The following is a 19229-nucleotide window of genomic DNA, read 5'->3' as shown; positions in this document are numbered from 1 at the left end:
TCTAATATAAATTTGATGTGGGGCAGAAATATGTTTGCAATAAGACTTCATGATAATTATTATTAACATTGTATTATTGTTGTTATTGTTATTATTATTATTATTATTATACAATAATATAACTAACACTTATAATTATGTTAATGATGTCATTACTATTATTAGTACACTCAAAAAGGGTTCTATATTGTACTAAAATAAGGGTTCTTTGACTCATAATGATAGTGGAACCCTTTTTGGTACTATCTAGAATGATTTTTTAAAAGATTCTTTAAAGAACCATATACAGCTGGTTTGACCATTGCTTTGAAATGGCTCTTTAGGTATTCAAGGTTCTATAGAGAACCACTGTCTTTGCTAAAGAACCCTTGAAGAGCCATTTTTAAGAGTGCAGTAATAGTAGCATTAATAATAGTACTCAGATGATAACAGTAATACTGCCATTATTAACCACTATTATTATCAGTAGTATTGTTATTGTTATATACATATAATCAATATTTTCGCCTTCAGCAAAGGTGGATTTACACTTTGCAGCGTGTTTCTTTTTTCTTTTCTCTTTGTGTCGTGTATTAAGACGTGAGAGAGTGGTGTAAACGAGTCACTCCAGTCTTGCCGGTGGTTAATCACCCCGGCGCGCTCGGCCGCAGCGCGAAGCAGAGTGTGAAATCCTCGTTTCCGCTCAGCGGCTCCAGCAGCTCCCTGTGGCCGAGTGACCGTTAGCGTCAGCGTCGTGGACAAAGGTAGAGCGAGCGGCTCTTCAAACGCGGCCCAGGCTCTTCTGATTTCTTAAGGGCTTCTTCTGTTGCGCTCTGCCATTCCGTTTGATGTCCTGACAAAACAAGATGACACCGGGGAGCATTAAAATTTGATATATTTTTCTTCTCTCTGCACTCATTCTCTCTCTCTCTCTCTTCCTCTCCAACCTGTTTCTGTATCTCTACGGCCGTTTCAACTTCTTCAGATGGTTCTTATTGAAGTCGTACCCACTTTTTTTCCCACCATTCATCTTAATTGCCCCTGCCACCAAGAGAGTCAGTCTCTCTCTCTCTCCTTCTGTACCTCTGTGCGGTCGCGTGTGCGTTTTTGCGCACATATGCGAGACCTTTTGCTCTTTTGGGCGAGGGTGTTCTTCATTAAGACAGTATCAGTGAGTCAGATGGATGTCAGATGTTTCCTCATTAGGCCTGTGTTTGCACTGCTAGAGTGTCCTCTTTACCCAAAAGCAGTGACTCCAGCTGATTGCCTCTGTAGCCTCTACTTTTAAGCTGAACGTTTAGCTTCACTGGGCTTCTATTTGTGCAGGATATGACATTTTTAGAGATTACAGGCCAAATATGAGATGAAATGCCTGCTCAGATCTTTGTTTTTCGACATAGGACATATGTAAAATTGCTCAGATTTTGTATGGGAATATGCTGGATTCTTAAAATTGTTTAAAATAAAACAATTTTGGGTCTTGCAGTGCAAATATTAGGAGTGTATGGATGTTTTTTGGGGTTGATTCAGTGGCCAGCATGCAAGATACAACTAGTAAATTGCCTACAGTGAAGTAGCAGCTGTGGGAGATATTTTTTCGGGGGCAGCAGCATGTGTGTGCACGTACATATGTGTTGTTTTATGTACGGCACACACCTGGCCAATGCCACTCCCTTCAGAAATTCATAAATGTCAGCAATCTCTGGCATCCATACACTCCCCTCTTCCTTTTAACTTCCCCTTCTCTCTCTTTCTCTCTCTTTTAGACTAACAGGTTCTGCTTTTTAACGTCCTGTTGACAGCTGAAATAATCACAAACCTTCAGGAACGACCTGAATTTGAAATAGATCTGCGTTTTCCTCCTCGTCGCAATTAAAACGGCCTCTTATTACCATTCACAATGTTTCTTTTACAGTCCTCCTCTGTGCAGAGAGAGAAATGGGGTTTCTGAATGGAAAACAGCCTCTCCGTCTCTCTCTCTCGGAGCGAAGTGGCTCTGTAGCGGTGACCGGGGCGATATTTTTCAGTTTAAGTGCCCCTCCCCGTCTCCCTGTCTTAAGCAGATTCCGGTTCGCTCAGTGGAGGATTAAACGCTAGTAGTTAGCATGATCAATAGGTTAAGAAGAGTACAATCCCTCTCCCAGCTAATGACCTCACTGGTAATGGGTAATAAAGCGGGGGCTGTAATAGCCTCTCGCTAGGGCTCAGGGTGTGGAGCAGTAGTTACCGGCTCCACACATACGCACACACTCACGCTGGAGACTGGGAGGTGTGAAAGCTGGTGTCAGTGTGTGCGGAAGGTGTAAAAATAAAGAAATTAATTAGGGATCGCAATTTACAATGTGACTGTTGAGTACCGCACAGTGTTATTTTTGCACCATTTGATTTAACCAAAGTGTTTGAAACAGTAATATTTAACAGACCAGCTAAAAAGTCGTCTATTAAGCAGCCTAGTCCATAATGCAGCAGTAAACGCTGTAGATACTGCATAGAAGTGATTAATCTGAGTGTTAAAAATAAATTCAGTGTCACATAACTGCAATTCTACACTACAGTTAAACAAACAGGGCGCTTTTCCTCAACGCTAAAGCTCACGCCTGTCTCATCAGGAGCCGCTCAAACAGCCCACCTCCCTCCCTCTCTGCTCTCGTCCGCCTCCCCGACCTTCAAAATAGTTCATCAAAATTAGTGATGCCGAGCAGTAAGGACATGAGCGCATAATGACTGGGAAATGAGGAAATCGGGGGGCGCGGGCTATGCAAATCGCACGACAAGCCATGTGAAAAAGTCAGGACGGACCGCATATTAAGACGTAGTAGCGCCAGGCCGATTAAAACTGAGCCCTCCGACTCCCTGCGTGTTGCGGAGGGGGGGCTGGGAGTGTCCTCACATGTGTTTTTCTGTTTCAACGCATATGCCCTTTAACCATGTTCGCGTGTTATGTTGGCTGTCAGAGCCACACTGTGTTTATGGGTCGGGCCAAGCTTCTTGTTTGACACCTTTGCCCTTTGTAGCGCTGCCGATGTGCAAGGCATTCATTAAAGGTGGTTTGTTTTTGTTTTACTCTTTAAAGCGGGCCAAATTAGGCCATATGTATGCAGGTGGCCGTCAAAGAACGGACCAAAAAAACCGCCCCTTTTGGGCGCAGGAGCTCCAGTGGCTTCAATTACATGCCTGAAAATTCAAAGAAGTGTCATACACTGTGATACAGAAATACAGCTGGGGTAGGCTTGGTGAAGGCTGTCAGCCTAAAACTGGCCCATCAAGCTACTGTCAGAACAAAACCTCATATCTCCAAAAAGGTAACTTTGCAGGATGAGGAAAAACGTTCTTAACTTTTAATGGAAGTAAATGGGGAAATAATTTTTTCCAAGTCATTTTGGACCATTTCTGTTCATCATGAAATTTAGAAACATCATAAAGGGCAACTGGCCTTTTCAAATTATGTAAAATAAAATAGAAAAACAGCAAAAATGGAGATACGAGGTTTTGTCCCGACAGCAGCGATTTAGTACCACACAAAAGTCAGAGACCACACTTTATTTATTTAATTTCCAGTTAAAATGACCATTAAATACAAGTTATTCGATTTTCATTGTCAGGACAAAAAGGCAGAAAACATATTTACCAAAAAATGACACAGAAACCTTAATAACTAAATATAATAATGTTTTTTTTTCGGTATTTAGTGTGTCAGCTCTTTGTCTTTATTACAGCTTGGGGTTTCCGGTATGGCAAAAATATTATATTGTGATATTTCAAGACATTTCAATGATATACAATATGCATCACAGTATTTAGTTTTTCTCAGATTTAATAAGTTAGAGCAGACAAAATGCAGTGACACATAATACAATACTACAATAACTACAATGATTTTATTCATTGTTTTACAAACTGAACTGCACTAAATCCATTTAAACAGGCCTAATTATGCTCACTTTAATGAAACGTAGTTAGCTAGTGTTTAAATACTGACCATCTCCACAATATGCTCAGAAAAATATGACATAATTTACCACAGTAATGATAAAATAATGTCATATGGCCACCCTTAATTACAGATTCCATTCTTTTCAGGAGACTCACTTTCAGTTTTTCAAAGAAACCTGCAGACACACCTCCAAAGTTCAGTCTTAGAAGTTGGTTGCACTTTCTGCTTCTCACAATCCAAGTAATTTGGACTCTAATTTAAAGACTCAAGACTACAAATTTAGACTCATTTGTCCATAAACCTTTACTCCACATCTCAGATGTCTCGTGTTCTAGTGCAGATTATCGTCTTTTTTGTCCGTCTCCTTTTCTCAGTGAAGTTCTTCTTGACAGCTACACATCCTTTCAGACCCACAGCGCTGAGTCGTCTTCTCACAGTGGAAGGATGGACAGAAACACCTGTGGATGTTTTCAGATCTGAAGCAGCTTGATTTTCTCCTCTCTCTCAGAGATGAAAGCTTTAAGTGCTGTTTATCTGATGGGGGCAGTTATGGTGTCTACCAGGTCTTCCAGGTGGTTGTTAGGAGCCACATTTAATCTGTAGCTTTTAATCATTTTTTTTAGTCCTGTTTTGGAAACTCCTGTTCCGTATTTTCCTTTGTCTTTCTCCTTCCTCATGCCAGTGGATTTTCTCATAGCCAATCTCCTCAGAAATATCGCCTGAAATGAATAACTTAACGGCTGTTTTGACTGGAAATTTGATCTGATTCCTGCGCAGTGTTGCACATTTACTCACACGTTCTCATAGTGTCCTGTGTGAGACATTCTCAAGTTCATCTCTGTTGTCGTTTGTCACCAAAAAGAGAAAATTTTAACAGCATTGCACATCACGGACACACATGCACACAAACACGCTGATTCCACTGAGCCTCTTCTGCAATTAAGGGTCACTGTCAGCTGCGTATGAGCACCCTCTCAATGTCAGCACACATCACACTCCTCTCCACGCTTCGTACACTCACACCTCTCTGTCTGCACTGTTATTCTAAAAGAGGGCATGTTTGTTTGTGCATTCCACAGTTGTTGTTGACAACATCTTAATGAAAAGCACTCTGTAAAGGCCCGCATTAAGGTCTAATTGAGTGTTTCATTTCGTTACATTATTTATTTATTTATTTATTTATTCAGTTTTATTTTTGTTTTTTCCTCACTTTATTCCCCCCCTCATGTCCCGTTTGTAACACTGCGGTGTGACAGGATTCTCACAACAGCCGAAAGAAAAAGATAAACAGTGGAAAACAAACACAAAACACATTCAGACGAGCACAATGAAGAGAAGAGCAGTACTCCAGGCTAATGGCTAGTGGCCTTGTTTTTAGAGTGGGGCGCACTGCTGATTGGGATAGGGGGCTTGTTGAAAGTCTCTCTATCTCTGTGTGTCTGTGTGCACTTTTTATTGTTTCTCTCATCCAAGCACATCTTTGATTGCTTGTAGGAGGAGTTCTGTCAGCACAGAAACAGGTTGGGGCTACGTACGTTTGTCTGTTACTATATACAATGCTGTGCAAAGGTCAGAGACCCCTCTTCATCTGTTTAATTTCCAGTCAAAACTGCCACTGAGTTAAAGTTATTCATGTTTCAGTTTCAGGAGAAAAAACGGAAAATTACTAAATATAATATGCAATTTTTCAGTATTGAGTGAGTCACTTTTTACCTTTATTACAGCTTCCATTCTTTTCTGGAGACTCACTTTCAGTTTCTCAAAGAATCTGCAGACACACCTCCAAAGTTCAGTCTTAGAAGCCGGTTGATCATTTTCTGAAGTAATCCAACACATTCAGTGGTGTTGAGGTCTGGACTCTGAAGCAGCTTGATTTTCTCCTCTCTCTCAAAGACGAAAGCTTTAAGTGCTGTTTATCTGATGGGGGCAGTTTTGGTGTCTACCAGGTGTTCCAGGTGGTTGTTAGGAGCCCCATTTTCTCTGTAGCTGTTCATATTTTTTTTTTTCCACTTATTTTTTGTTGACTTTCCCCTGACTTGTGCAAGTGGATTATTTTACTTCATCTCTTCAGATATAGCTTCTGAAAAAAAATGTATAAGTTGTACTTAATGGTTGTGTTAACTGGTAATTAAGTAGTTGAAGGGTGGTCTCTGACTATTACACAGTACTGTATATAAAACACTCCACAGTCTGTTTGCTGTGATTTGCTGTATACATAATATTGCCCGTTGTTCTTAAACCATGCTAATTGATTGTTTCTGTGTTGCAGGTGCCTGTGTCAGTGGCTATGATGACACCGCAGGTGATAACTCCTCAGCAGATGCAGCAGATTCTCCAGCAACAAGTCCTGAGCCCTCAACAGCTCCAGCTCCTACTGCAGCAGCAACAGGCCCTCATGTTACAGCAGGTACACACGTTTGTATTACTGTCTTTGTGAGGACTTACATTGGATTTACACTCATTGCTGTAGCCAAGTAATACTACATTGCTACTTCTGTACTTAATCTTAATCCTATCTGTAACTTTAGTAACCAAAAAGCAATTTTTTGCTCTCTTCAAAAAAGTTGCATTTGTGGTGAAAACAGCATGTTTTCTGGTGAGGACCAGCAAAATGTTCTGAATTCTGTGGATTTTTAATGCTTTTATATTAGGGGTGTAACAATACACTGACGTTTTGCATTGTGAAGAATGGGCTTTTATTTTATTATGGCGTCAAATTCAGTTGCATTGCTCCAAAGTTGGCAAACCACCAGCATCGACATTGGACTTATTAGCAAACTGTGCAACAACATGAATAAAGTCATAATTTTTCTTCATTCAGAGTTTGTTCTGAACATCCTGAGACCTTCGAATTGCGAACCCAGTGTCAGGACTTCAATCGTGGGCAATTACAGCCTTATTTACTATCATTATTAGCACTCATAAAGTACTAAATACCAGAACATAAAGCCTCATGAAGGGTTAAATATAGGAACACACACACAAACCTGTACTGCAGCAGCATCATGTTACAGCAAGAGATATACATACGCTGCTCTCATAAAGCAGCATTGCAACTGTACAGCTTAAGCCAAAAGTAAGGATGGTACAGCAGGGATTTCCTTTAGCTCTCTGCCTATTTAAGCCGAAAGTCCTGACATTCAACTTAAATTATCTGGCTGAGACTGAGAAATCCTGCTTAATGAAATACCCCCCTAATTTTATACTGTGCAAGTTTCAGCTTTTCAAAATGAACGAAAAGGACAGTTAACCTGTTTTATGACGGCAGTTAACAACTTTCTCTGTTTACCAAACTTTAGATAATGAAGCTTAGGCCTTAGGCACATTTATTACATAATCACCTTATCACAGTTTTTTGAGCTGATTGCAATTAATTTCTGCAGTTGTTTGCTTTCACTCTAATGTATTTATGTCACATTAAACAGAATGTATAACATGCATGTTTTTATCAGTTGAGCTGTGGCAAATAAATGTAAATAAAGGAAAGCATGTTAGACACATTTATTGAGACCTCATAAGTCCTACGAAAACAGCAAAAGCTCTTCTGACTGGTGCAATAGCACCTTTAGAGGGAGACAGTGAGGCTGTGTCTGTCATCAGTTGGGAGCTACTAAATAGAAAACAACACAGCTAATCAGCCAGTTTGGCCACTTTAGGCTTGTACTTTAATACTTGCTTACATGGCATCAGGAATCAAATCATGGGCCATTTCAGCCTTATTTACTATCATTGTTAGCACTCATAACGTACTGAATACCAGAACATCAAACTTACAGTTAACAAAAACTTGTCATTAATCACAATCATTTATAAAGCAATAAAGCATCAGTTAAAATTCAATGGCCATGACAGGCAATGATGAAACCTTGTGCACATGCACAGCAGCCAATCGCATGAAACATCAGGAGATTTTTCTAAGGAGAAAGAAATATGTGAAAAATAAAGCATTTATAACAATAAAAAGACACCCTGCCTCCACTGCCAGAGTGCTGGTGCTTACTGGAGTAATAACTGGTTTCTGTTCTTTACATCTTTTGCAGTATTATTTGTTTCCTCCACTGAAAAGCAATATTTTTTCGTGTTCAACAACGAAAGAAAAGCAGAAAAAGTGACCCAAAAAGCCTTGGTCAGAACGCTGTCCCTGATTGGTCAGAATCTTTGTCCGATTGGTCCAAGAATTCTTTTTGATCCGACATCCGAAGCTTAACAGGAGCAGGTTATGCGTGTAGTATAAGTTGCCATGGAAATGTAGCCCAATAAAAAGAGATCCACCATTGTGAGACACAGAATCCAGAGTTAGGTCGAGCTAAGCTCAAAGTTAGCTGGCTGAGTGGGAAATGCTGCTTGATGAGACAGACCCCTAACATTAAAGCAGGTGCACAATCAGAGTCACATATACACACGTACATTCCTTCTTTTCTCCGAATAGCCTCAGGTGCTGCACATTCTGAATGAGTCTCGCCTGGAGCTGCTTCAACGCTGCATGCTTGCCAATGACGCACACTTTCAGAACACGCTGAAGTTCACCACAACTGTGACTGAACGGTGTCTTTCATTACTGACAAATCACATCAGCGACGATCGTGGTGCTAAAGTGTCTTTGTGTCTACAGCAGCAACTCCAGGACTTCTATAAGAAGCAGCAGGAACAGCTCCATCTCCAACTCCTCCAGCAACAACATGGCAGCAAACAGCAGAGCAAAGAGGTATGTGTGCGGACACATCCATAGGCTCTTAATTACTCTCCTCACCTCTGGAGCGCTTAGAAGTGAGCAATATGATAGTGTTTATGGTTATCATGATAAATCACATCACAGTATGCTGTTTTGAGCATACTGAGGATATTATGAGTCGCAGTAGACAGAACAAAAATGTCCACTCAGGCCTACAAGCCAAAGAATTAAGAGCTTGTGGCCAGAATTTAGAAACATGATTATCATTTACACTTTTTTTTACAAATAACAAACATGCTTCAGCACCAAAAACATTTAAAAAGGGAAATATTTATTCAGAACTTTACATCAGTAAGAACGCAGGTCATCACATTGGCTGTCGCAGTGGAGACAGTTATTGAATCCCAGCAAAATTTGATTTGAGGAAATATTTGGCTGCTGTCGGAACAAAACCTTCTATCTCCATTTTTTTGTTTTTCAGTTTTTGACATCGTTTGAAAGTACCTGTTGCCCTTTACATTGGGGTGTACATTTCATGATGAACAGACCAAAAGAAACGGCCCAAAATTGCTTGGAAAAAATTCTGGTTCCATTGACTTGCATTAAAAATAAAGTATGTTTTTTCCTTTTCCTGTAAAGTTATCATTTTGGAGACGCAAGGTTTTGTTCTGACAACAGCGATTTGTTAAAAAACGTTACATTGATAAGATAACTGCAGTCGTGTGAGCTACTGCATTGGTTACAATTCTGGCAGAATTTGAATTGATGCAGTTAGTTTTGTATCCCACCAAACAGGCTCTGGATCTGACACAGTGAGAAAAGGTAGTGTTTTGTTATTGATAAAGGATAATTGTGAATGACTAAAAATGAAACTGCTCTAGTGGTTTGTTAAAAGGGAAACCCCCCCCCCAAAAAAATCAGGGCAAGTGGGCTCTGGGGCAGTAAGACAATAGGTAATGTCAACCATTATCACCACTTAAAGAACACTGGCCAACTGCAATGCAGTTGAAAACAAACCACTGTACTCATAGCTTCTGATAGTAATTTATGAAAAGTGACACTACCACTTCTTACATATCTGTTCCAGCTCATCAAAACTCAATATATAAACTAAATAGAGTGACACTTATTGTGTAAGTGTTGTGGTATATTTTTCCCCATATTGTATCACCTGCATCATGAACGTTTACAGAACCAGTGCCGTTACTCAGCTCCCAGCATAAAGGCCTTCTCACATAGCACTCACTGAGCTTTGATAGCTTTCTCCTCTTGAGGAAAACAGTTGCGTTCTCTCCTTTTCTTTTCCTTCCTTTGACAAAAATATGCATATTCTCCTGTGGAAGGCACACTTGTCAAATACTTCCCCTTGGAAGAAGCAGCTAATAAGACAGAGAGAGAGAGAGAAAGAGAGAGAGAGAGATGCAGAAATGTATAGCATATAATTCGAAGAGGCTACCAGGATAATTAACATGGGAATGGCAGAAGGAGAGGAGGCATGTAATTGTGAGATATCAGCTTGCTCTCTCTTTCTCTTTCTATCCTTCTCAGCACGCCACGCCACCTTTTTCTGTTCTAGTTTGAGCCTGGTCTCATTTACAGTGGCTGTGTGTTAATGACTGGCGGATGCAGGCATTGCTCCGGACAAAAGAACTGATTATTGCTCGGTCAGAAGCAGTTCAAAGACAATCAGGGAATTTCAGACTTTCACTTTTTCCCCTCGGAGAGTCAAATTCACTCTCGGAGTGTATAAATTAAACCCAGTGTAAAACACACATGCACGGACGCGTGCACACGCTCACGCACGCCGACTTCAAAGTCCCCTGGCTTGCTAATTAATGAACTAGGGGCTTCAGTTTGGACAAGTTGTGGAGCCTCGCTTCCATAAATCAACGTGACAGCGCTGTTCCTCTCCTCTCTGATAGAAGTTGTCACTCTCTCTCTCCCTCCCTCTCCATTTCTAGTGTCAGATGGATAGGGCGTGAGGGAGGGGGAAAGTTTGGCATAGCAAAAAGAAGCTACAATTGATCAGCTGAATGGGCCACAGTGAATAAAAAGAAAACAACTTTTTGAAGCGCATTATGTTTGATCACAGGAAATTGATGCAGCCCTCAAGAGGCTTGTTCCTCTCGCCGATGTTCTCCCTCACTCTCTCCTTTTAATCCATTCGGATTTCTCGTGGAGCCATCAAAAGACAAGAAGAATCACTCCGCGACTCCCTCCCGTGGGGCCTCCGCACAATAACCCCCTGTTGTTGCTTTGTGCCTCTCTTTCATTTTAAAGACATCGCCTCTTTTTTCACCCCCCTTTTCCCTTTCTGAGGTTTTTCAAAGATCTTTAACTTCACGATTGGAGTGGAGACAATGAAAGGGTCTGCCAGTGTCACTCTTTATCACGTTTGTCAGACGCTTGCGTTCCGTTCTGTCCCCCCCACCTCCTCCTCTCTCATGTGCCGTTTGGCATTAACCTCTCATTTGCTCAGATGGGACTGTGTCAATGCGGTGCTTTTGTTGGGGGGCTCCAGGGCTCCGGGAGTGCAGCTTGTTTATGATTTTGTGAATGCATGTGTTTTTTGTTTTTTTTTCCCCCAAAACGTAGTCCGTCATTTATTTTTCAATTTTTTTGTCAAACATTGAGAGTAAAAAATTTTTCAACATGTGCCTTAAAGGAATGGTTGAATGAGGGGCAGCCAATCAGAACAGAGTCCGTTTACATGAGTCTGTCTTAAAGGCCCAGTAACAAAAACGAGGGATAGAAAGAGTTCGGAAAATGGTCATGTAGGAATGAATTAGTTTCTGATACACACTGTTAGAAATAAAGGTTCACATTTTTCGTTCATCAAGGTACAAACAATGTAAATGTTCCCTCAAAGGTTCAACAGTGGTTTAAAGATCCAATAATGCACCTTAAATAAGTTTTTCCAGGTGAAAAGTTTGTATTTGTATCTTTTTATAACCGAATGTTTTAAAACAGAACAGTAAAATAAAAGCCTGGAGACGAGACGGGGTGTGTGGAGTCAGTACAGCTTAGAAAATATGATTTCAGTGGATTATGGTTCAGTTATGTTCCCTGACTAAAGGTACTGAGATGTACCCTTGAGGGTCCCACCCCAGTGACAAAAGGGGAACTGCCCCAGTGACAGTTTTAGCGGATTGGTACCTTTAATGTAACATAAAAATATGACGCTTGAACTAGGTGTATTATAGGATATACAGTACTGTGCAAATGTCAGAGACCACTCTTCTATCAACACATATTTCTATGGGAGTATTGTTCAGGAGATTAGATATATTATCTACTTGAATAAGGAAGGGAAAGTCAAAGCAAAATAGGTGAAAAATTAAGAGTTTTCAAAACTGGAGTTCAAAAAAAAAGTAAAAGAGAAATTGAAGTGCCTAACAGCTGTCTGAGACGCGGTAGACCACCAACACTGTCCCCATCAGATAAACAGCACTTAAAGCTTTCATCTATGAGAGAGAGGAGATCAAGCTGCTTCAGATCTGAAAACATCCACAAGTGTTTCTGTCCATCCTTCCACTGTGAGAAGGCGACTCAGCGCTGTGGGTCTGAAAGGATGTGTAGCTGTCAAGAAGCCTCACTGGTGTGGAAAATACAACTTCAGAGTCTCCTGAAAAGAATGGGAGCTGTAATAAAATTATATCTGAAAAAAACAGATATAATAAATCGAGTTGTTGAGCCTTCTGTGTGATTTTCTGTTTAAATATGTTTTCAGTTTTTTTCCCTGACTCTGAATAACCAAATAACTTAATGGCCGTTTTGGCTGGAAATTAAAAAAGAAGCGGCCTCTTTTGCACAGTACTGTAAGCAAGCCACACAGTGCGTTAATTGCTGCTGCTTTGCAGTAAGCACTTTGTGAACGGCATGACTAAAGCAGAGAGAGAGAGAGAAAGAGAGAGAGAGTGAGTGAGAGTTCTTTATCAGGCGAGTTCAGCTCTGCTCCAGGGCTCGTGTGAGTGACCCGGCCACCACGGTGCAGCGAGACCTTTTTTGTTTGCCTTCAATCGGGAGCAGTAAACACAGCAGCGCATCCTGTGTTTGGGAAGAGGGTGCGGTACACAGCTTGGCAGCAGCGAGGGTGTGCTTTAATGCCCACACACACACTCTCACTCTTACACAATGCTGACTCTGATAACACACACACACACACACACACTGCAAACTGAGAGACTTCAGTAACGTTTGGTTAACGTCTACTTGAACGTCTTAGCAGGTGTTTGAGCTGTCAGAGTTCAAAGACGATGTCATGAAAGACGTTTTGGCTGGGCAGAAAGGGGAATTCCACAATTGTTTCTAAATGTCTGCATAATTACATCACTGAGATGTCAACAAAGTCGTTCAGAGTGGTTTGATGTGAAATGGTTTATCATAGAGAAACTCGGATGTCTTTACAGTGGTGGTGATAGGAACCAGGGGCCGTATTACAGAAACTTTCTGTCTGTTTGTCTTAAGATCTGACAGGTCAAGATAAGATTTTTTACAAATTCATATTACGCAAGCAAATCTTATCTTACAGCATCTTATCTCAAGTTAAGAAAACTTACTCGACCGAAGTCGACAATCAACTGTCATCTCGACAATACGTCGACCATACACACACACACACACACACACACACACACACACAGCTGAAACGTAAACACATAGTCAAAGTAATCAAGATAGTTAGCCAGGCAGCTAGCTACTGTTACTGATGTACAAAAAGGTCATACAAAACTAAAGCGCGATAAACTGAGAGTTAAGAATACTGTATCAGCACTTCGTGCTGTTTATCAGAGTCGCTGCTTCACAGTTTCAGTTTCATTTCCCAAACGCTTTAGCCGAGCGCGCTACGTTATTTCTCCTAATAAACAGACACACGTTCAGCTCTGTCTCCTCATTATTCACCACCATCACTGTAATATTCCATCATCAACATTAACACACGAAGGTAATAAGAGGATCGAGTCTGCAGCGTCTGGTGTTTTTAAAAGTTAAACCACAGTTTTCAGTGTAGATAAATGTAGCATCATTATGTCAGTTATAGTGAACTGTGCTGCCTCTCACTGCACAAAACAATAGAAACAGACAATTAAAACAGAAGTTAAGACCCTCTGGGGTTTGTCTTCAAGTTAGGACAGAGTTTAGGAGATTTAGTCTAGTTAGGATGTTTCTGTTATACTGTTTTCCTATCTGGAGTTAATGATAAGATTATGAACTTAAGAACTGTTGTTCTGTAATAGCATCTGTCCTAAATTGAGTCCTCACTAAAGTTGTCATGGTGACTAAGCAGATAAGATTTCACACAGAGTTTCATGATGTCTACAACACAAATATAGCCGTTTTATTTATTTTGTTCACCGTCCAAATGACTAATAAAGTTTTTTGGGTAGTGTTTTGCCTTCCAGCAGCCTGCACGTACCTCTTTACAAAGAATGGACTTTTAAAAATACATTTTAGGCCAAAACCTTCTCGAACGTATCTTAAAACACTGTGTAGGACATCAGGCAGTGAATTCATAACCATTTCATGTAATAACGTTCTTTGAGGGAGCTTTTAGAGGTGGACGTCTGGTTCCTATCACCGCCACTGTGAACAAATCTGACTCAGTAAGTTTCTCTAAAATGGAGCATTTCACACCAAACCACTCTGAATGACTTTGTTTACATCCTAACAATTTAATTTTGCAGAAATTTTGAAAATCGGTGGAATTCCCCTTTAAGCAGCCTCCTCTCTTATCTCCACAGCATCATCCATTTGTTTTGATTCAGCACAGATTGGGGATATTAGATCATTTCCTCCTGTTTGCTGCTCTGACCAGCACAGCATTTTACTCTCCATCACCCTCCCTCTTGCTCTCTTTCACTACCTTCTCCCTTTTCCTCTCTTTTTTCCTCTCTTCCTCCCTTTCTCTCATTCCTCCTTTCTCTTTTTCCCCCTCCCTTCCTATTGTGCTGTCCCTTTTTCACCGCTTTCTTTTTCCTCTCTTTTCATTAGGTTGAATCTGTTTCATTAGTTAAATGAATTATTACTGTACACAGACTGTAGCAGCTTATTACATTATGATCCCATTAAACTGCTCTGCTCGTTTGCACATCCTTGACGTCACAGGTGATTTTTTTACTGCTATATTTTTAAGGCTGTCAAAGTTAAATTATTAACACAGCTAATATTTTTAAGGTCTTAACACATTTTCTTAGTTTGACCCTTTGAGTCCTCTGTAGTAGTATCAGGGTACTGTGGAGCTCCAGTTCCCCAGCTGTATGAACGGCTACAATCACGGAGAGGTTTAACCACTGACTATATTTATGATATATATCTGATATATACACTCATTGGCTGGAACATGCAGACACTGTTGCTCTCACTGGACATTGGTGATGCAAATCAGAAATCATGTGATTTTCATGTTTAGGTTCTGCGTCCACATGATAATGTTACTAAACTACTGAACATAAAAGACATTCTGATTAAGCTTATTTTGTCCTTTAATGTATCTGTAACAAAATGTTCTGCTTTTTAACTGGAAATAAAAGTCTTTAGGGTGCAACTTGGGCAAATAAGACATGTGATTAACAGCAATTAACTACCCAACATGATGCAATTAATCATAACTAATTATTTTAATCATTTGAGAGTCCTGATTATTTTCTATGCTTTTTTTTTTACTTTCAATCATACTTCTCTTTTCAAAACTAGCCATAGGATCTTTTGTTTACCTCATAGCTGCTCTGTAAATAAGATTGCAAACTGCTCTGCTGTGTAATAGCTATGTAATATTTATCTGAATCATGTCTCTTTTGAAAACTTCCATTGTAGGACTTTTTCAGCATCAAACAAAAATGGGCATCACTTTTCACTGTACGCTTGTAATCAAAACAAATTCCATGTTTTGCTGACTTTTTAAGTGAAAATAAGGTAACATATCCTATATAGAGAACAAATTTCTGCACATTATAATACAAAATTACTGTTTATTTACTGAATTTAGCATATTGGGGGAAAAAAAAACCATTAAATGTTGCCTGTGCGTAAGTTATGGCACATTTTATATTTTGTTTAATTTTTTTCTCAAAATTTTTACTTTGAAATCCAACAAAAACATGTTATTTGACCAGAGGTGAACATGTGACTAACATTGTTTAAATTAACGCGTTATAGTTGCTCTGACAGGCTAAACTGTGGTAGTAATACCACGTATTAGGGTAATAACTCTGGCTCAGCCACATATCGTGTACCGTTTTTTGATAATGCGCTGATCCCACATCCACAGACCCCTGTTTGCTTCTTTGATAGGACGAGAGATAAGCTGTTTGTTCCACAGGCTCCGCGCTTTGATATTGCGGATGATAAAGACTTGCTTTCAGTCACACGTTGTTTGCTGAATTATGAATGGCCGTAATTAAAATCCTGCGGCTCTTATTATGAATGATTAACTATGTTGTTTCATTGTTTGTCACAACTCGGAGTTAATTAAGAGCGGAAGGGATGTACCTGCCGCGCGTCTGTGTGTTTGTATATGTGTGCGTGGAAGTATGATTTGTGGTGTGTTTTTCTCACTGCTCCCCCTCTCTCTGTAGGTGTCGGCTCAGCAGTTGGCCTTCCAGCAGCAGCTCCTCCAGGTTCAGCAGCTGCAGCAGCAGCACCTGCTCAGCCTGCAGAGACAAGGCTTGCTGTCCATCCAGCCCAACCAGAACCTGCCTCTGCACTCTCTCACTCAGGGTAAACAGCACTCACACACATACGCTCACTCACGCTGACACATATGGCCAAAAGTTTGTAGACACCTGCCGACCCTGCAGTTTTTCTGACATCAGTGGTATTAATAGAGAGTTTGTCCCCCTTTGCTGTAATAATAGACTTTAGTCAAACACTGCTGTGAGGATTTGATTGTTTTAGTTAGTCAGGACAGGTACTGATGTTGGATGATTAGTTCTGGATCACTCCAACTGCTATGCCACAGGTATTGGATGGAGCTACATCACTCCAGAGAACGCAGTTCAACTCCTTCACAGCCCAATGCTGGGGGCTTTACACCCCTCTGGCAATATCCATGACAACCAAACTTTTACATGAAGGCACAGAAGATTTCACATGTATACACATGCATCCACCAACCCACACATTCACTCACACACTCACTCCCACACATATAAGGCTACATGCTTATACTGCCTGTCAAAAGTTCTAGTTTTGGACATCTAGCAAATGTTTTTAATACAAATAAGTAGGTTGTCTTTATATTAACACATTAAAACAGGTTTATTTTGAACAAAACAATACCACACGTAAATATTCGTGACCATATTTGTGGTGGTGCTACCTTGTGTACAACAACCACACTCACAATCTCCTTGCTGTGCTGTTTAACTCCTTAGATCCCAGGCATAATCTTCAGAAAGTACCGTAAATTATTTTTTTGTGTGGGTGTGTTTTCGTTACTTGTCATGAAGGAAGAACAGTGTGTACTTTGTATACTATAAAGTACTTTATAAAGTACTTGATAGTACTTTATTACATATATATGTATATATTAGCTACTGACACAGGTATAAGCCCATCTTTAGGGCAAAGACTTTCAATATGTGCTTTTAACAATAGTTTAGAACAGAAAGGCTCTTCTATGGACCAGCTCTTCAGACCAAGGAAGACACTTAAGCCGAGTGCTGAACCTCAGTATACCTACAGCATAAGCACATAGCTGCTTTATGTTAACTAAACCTCTAAATTTCAATTTCAAGAAAAGAACAACGTGTCTCAGCCTTTGACTGGAATTGTCCATTCACAGTCATTTACACGTGTTCACACCGAATGAGTAATTTTATTATCGTCACTTGTTTGTTCCTCTATAAACTATGTATGAATTCCTGCACCCACTGTGAAACTTCCTTTTTGCGACATGCAGTACTGTGCAAGAGTCTCATGTCATCCGAGAAATTGACACGTTAAGCTGTTTATCGGGGCAGTAAATGTTTATCTGGGGAAAAAAGCACAACATTAGAAAAAGTGCAAATAACAACCTGTTGTGATTTGATGTGTGAGAGTGCGCTAACCTAGCTACTTCCAGATCTTTTCTCATGAAATTGCAGTGTTTACAGTTACTATCCAATGCCTGGTTTATCTAATCAGTCCTTCATTAAACTAAATCAGGCGCTGCTGATAGAATCGAACAGATCCATGCGATGGCTGAAGTGCAGTGAGAAGTCAGGAACCAAACCTGCGTCTCTTATAACTGTATTCTTTTAATCAACATAGTAAAAACTTTTTTTAAAACAAAATATATTCTTTTACCATATTTTTGTTAATATGTATTTTGTTATTTAGTGTTATTACTGGTCAAAACATACTTACTGCCCGGATAATTAGGTTTAAACAGTTTTCACGATCGCCTCAGACTTTTGCACCGCACTGCACAATCATATGCAAAAGTTTGGGCGCCCAGGTCAAATTCCATTTTTTGTTGACTTTCTAAGTGTTAATAAGTTACACATCCTCAACAGAGACACACACCTGCACATTTTAATGCTTAATTACTGTTTATTTGCTGAATTTAACTTATTGGAAGATAAACGATAAAATGTGGCCTGTGCAAAAGTTATGGAACATTTATATATTTTGTTTTTCCAATAAGTTAAACTCAGCAAATAAACAGGAGTTATTCACAAAAATTAGCAGAAAAAGGCCATATTTAAGTGTTTTCTCTGTAGAGGGTGTGAAAATCAACAAAACGTAATTGAGAGGCATTCAGACTTTATATCCTGCTTCAAACTTTATATCGTTGCTTATATTGACCAGTTTAGGGATTTGTTCGGTACACCACCTTCACTCCTTCATCCTCCTCTCTCATCCCTCCATCCTTCTCCTCGTCACTGCTGATCCTCTGTTGACCAGGTGCCAAGCCAAAAGCACACTAGGTGTGTTGTTCCGCAGCTTCTCCGGAGCGAATCCTGGCCGAGCCCTTTTTTTCACAAGCTCACGCTGAGTCAATACTTGTTTCGCCAGGAAGTTTATTTCTTTACACACCTCCTGTAATATTTTCTCAAGGAGCAGCTACGTTGTAACAAAAGCTCTTTCATACGAGGTTGCTAAATATATTTTTCTCCCCAACGCTGACTGTTCTCTCTCTGGCTAAGACAAACAAGCTCATAATAAGATAAGGCGAGAAAGGGAGGAGGAGGTGGGGTTGGTTAGGTAATGTGCAAACACAAACAGTGTTTGTGTAGTCTTGTTATTGTTTGTTCAAGGCATGAAAAAAAAAGAAAAGAAAAATGAGCCACTCAGAGTACCCGATGCCCCGGGGCCAGGCGTGGCCATGTAAACGTCTGGCCCGGGACAGTAACGCAGCCTATGTGTCTTGGATGGCACTGCGGTGTGTTCTGGCTTTGCCTGACATTTAGAATATGACACTTAACACGGCTCATTAACAAAATTCCCAGACGACCTGCTGACTGATTCTTATATTGATTGATTTATCTGTTGTCAGGGATGCAAACACGTGCAAGCAGTGTGTGGGAAATCAGATGGAGGAGATACTTGTCCTTGTACTGTAGCTGATGATACACTGTCAGTCAAAAAAAACATATCTACTCATAGAGCAGGATTTTTAAATTCACATTTACCATCAAAACTGCGAAATAGTTCATGTGGACT

At 40.2% G+C, this 19229-nt stretch overlaps 1 protein-coding gene across 9 annotated transcripts in view; it reads left to right on the top strand.

Annotated features, from left to right (window-relative positions):
- foxp1b (forkhead box P1b) overlaps positions 1-19229 on the top strand; it is a 285913-nt gene that overhangs the window by 223849 nt on the left and 42835 nt on the right. For 7 of the 9 annotated variants that reach the window (XM_036571533.1, XM_036571541.1, XM_036571534.1 and 4 more), the window contains 3 exons: positions 6183-6320; positions 8526-8618; positions 16160-16301. In XM_036571533.1, the coding sequence (XP_036427426.1) occupies positions 6183-6320; positions 8526-8618; positions 16160-16301 (373 nt within the window). The remainder of the gene's footprint in view (positions 1-6182; positions 6321-8525; positions 8619-16159; positions 16302-19229) is intronic. The other 2 variants (XM_036571539.1, XM_036571542.1) reach the window with 1 other exon arrangement.

The sequence above is a fragment of the Colossoma macropomum genome, unplaced genomic scaffold (genome assembly GCF_904425465.1).
Source record: "Colossoma macropomum unplaced genomic scaffold, Colossoma_macropomum, whole genome shotgun sequence".
Classification (NCBI taxonomy): domain Eukaryota; kingdom Metazoa; phylum Chordata; class Actinopteri; order Characiformes; family Serrasalmidae; genus Colossoma; species Colossoma macropomum.
The sequence above is the reverse complement of the archived record's forward strand: the minus strand, read 5'-3'. Positions and strand labels throughout refer to the sequence as shown.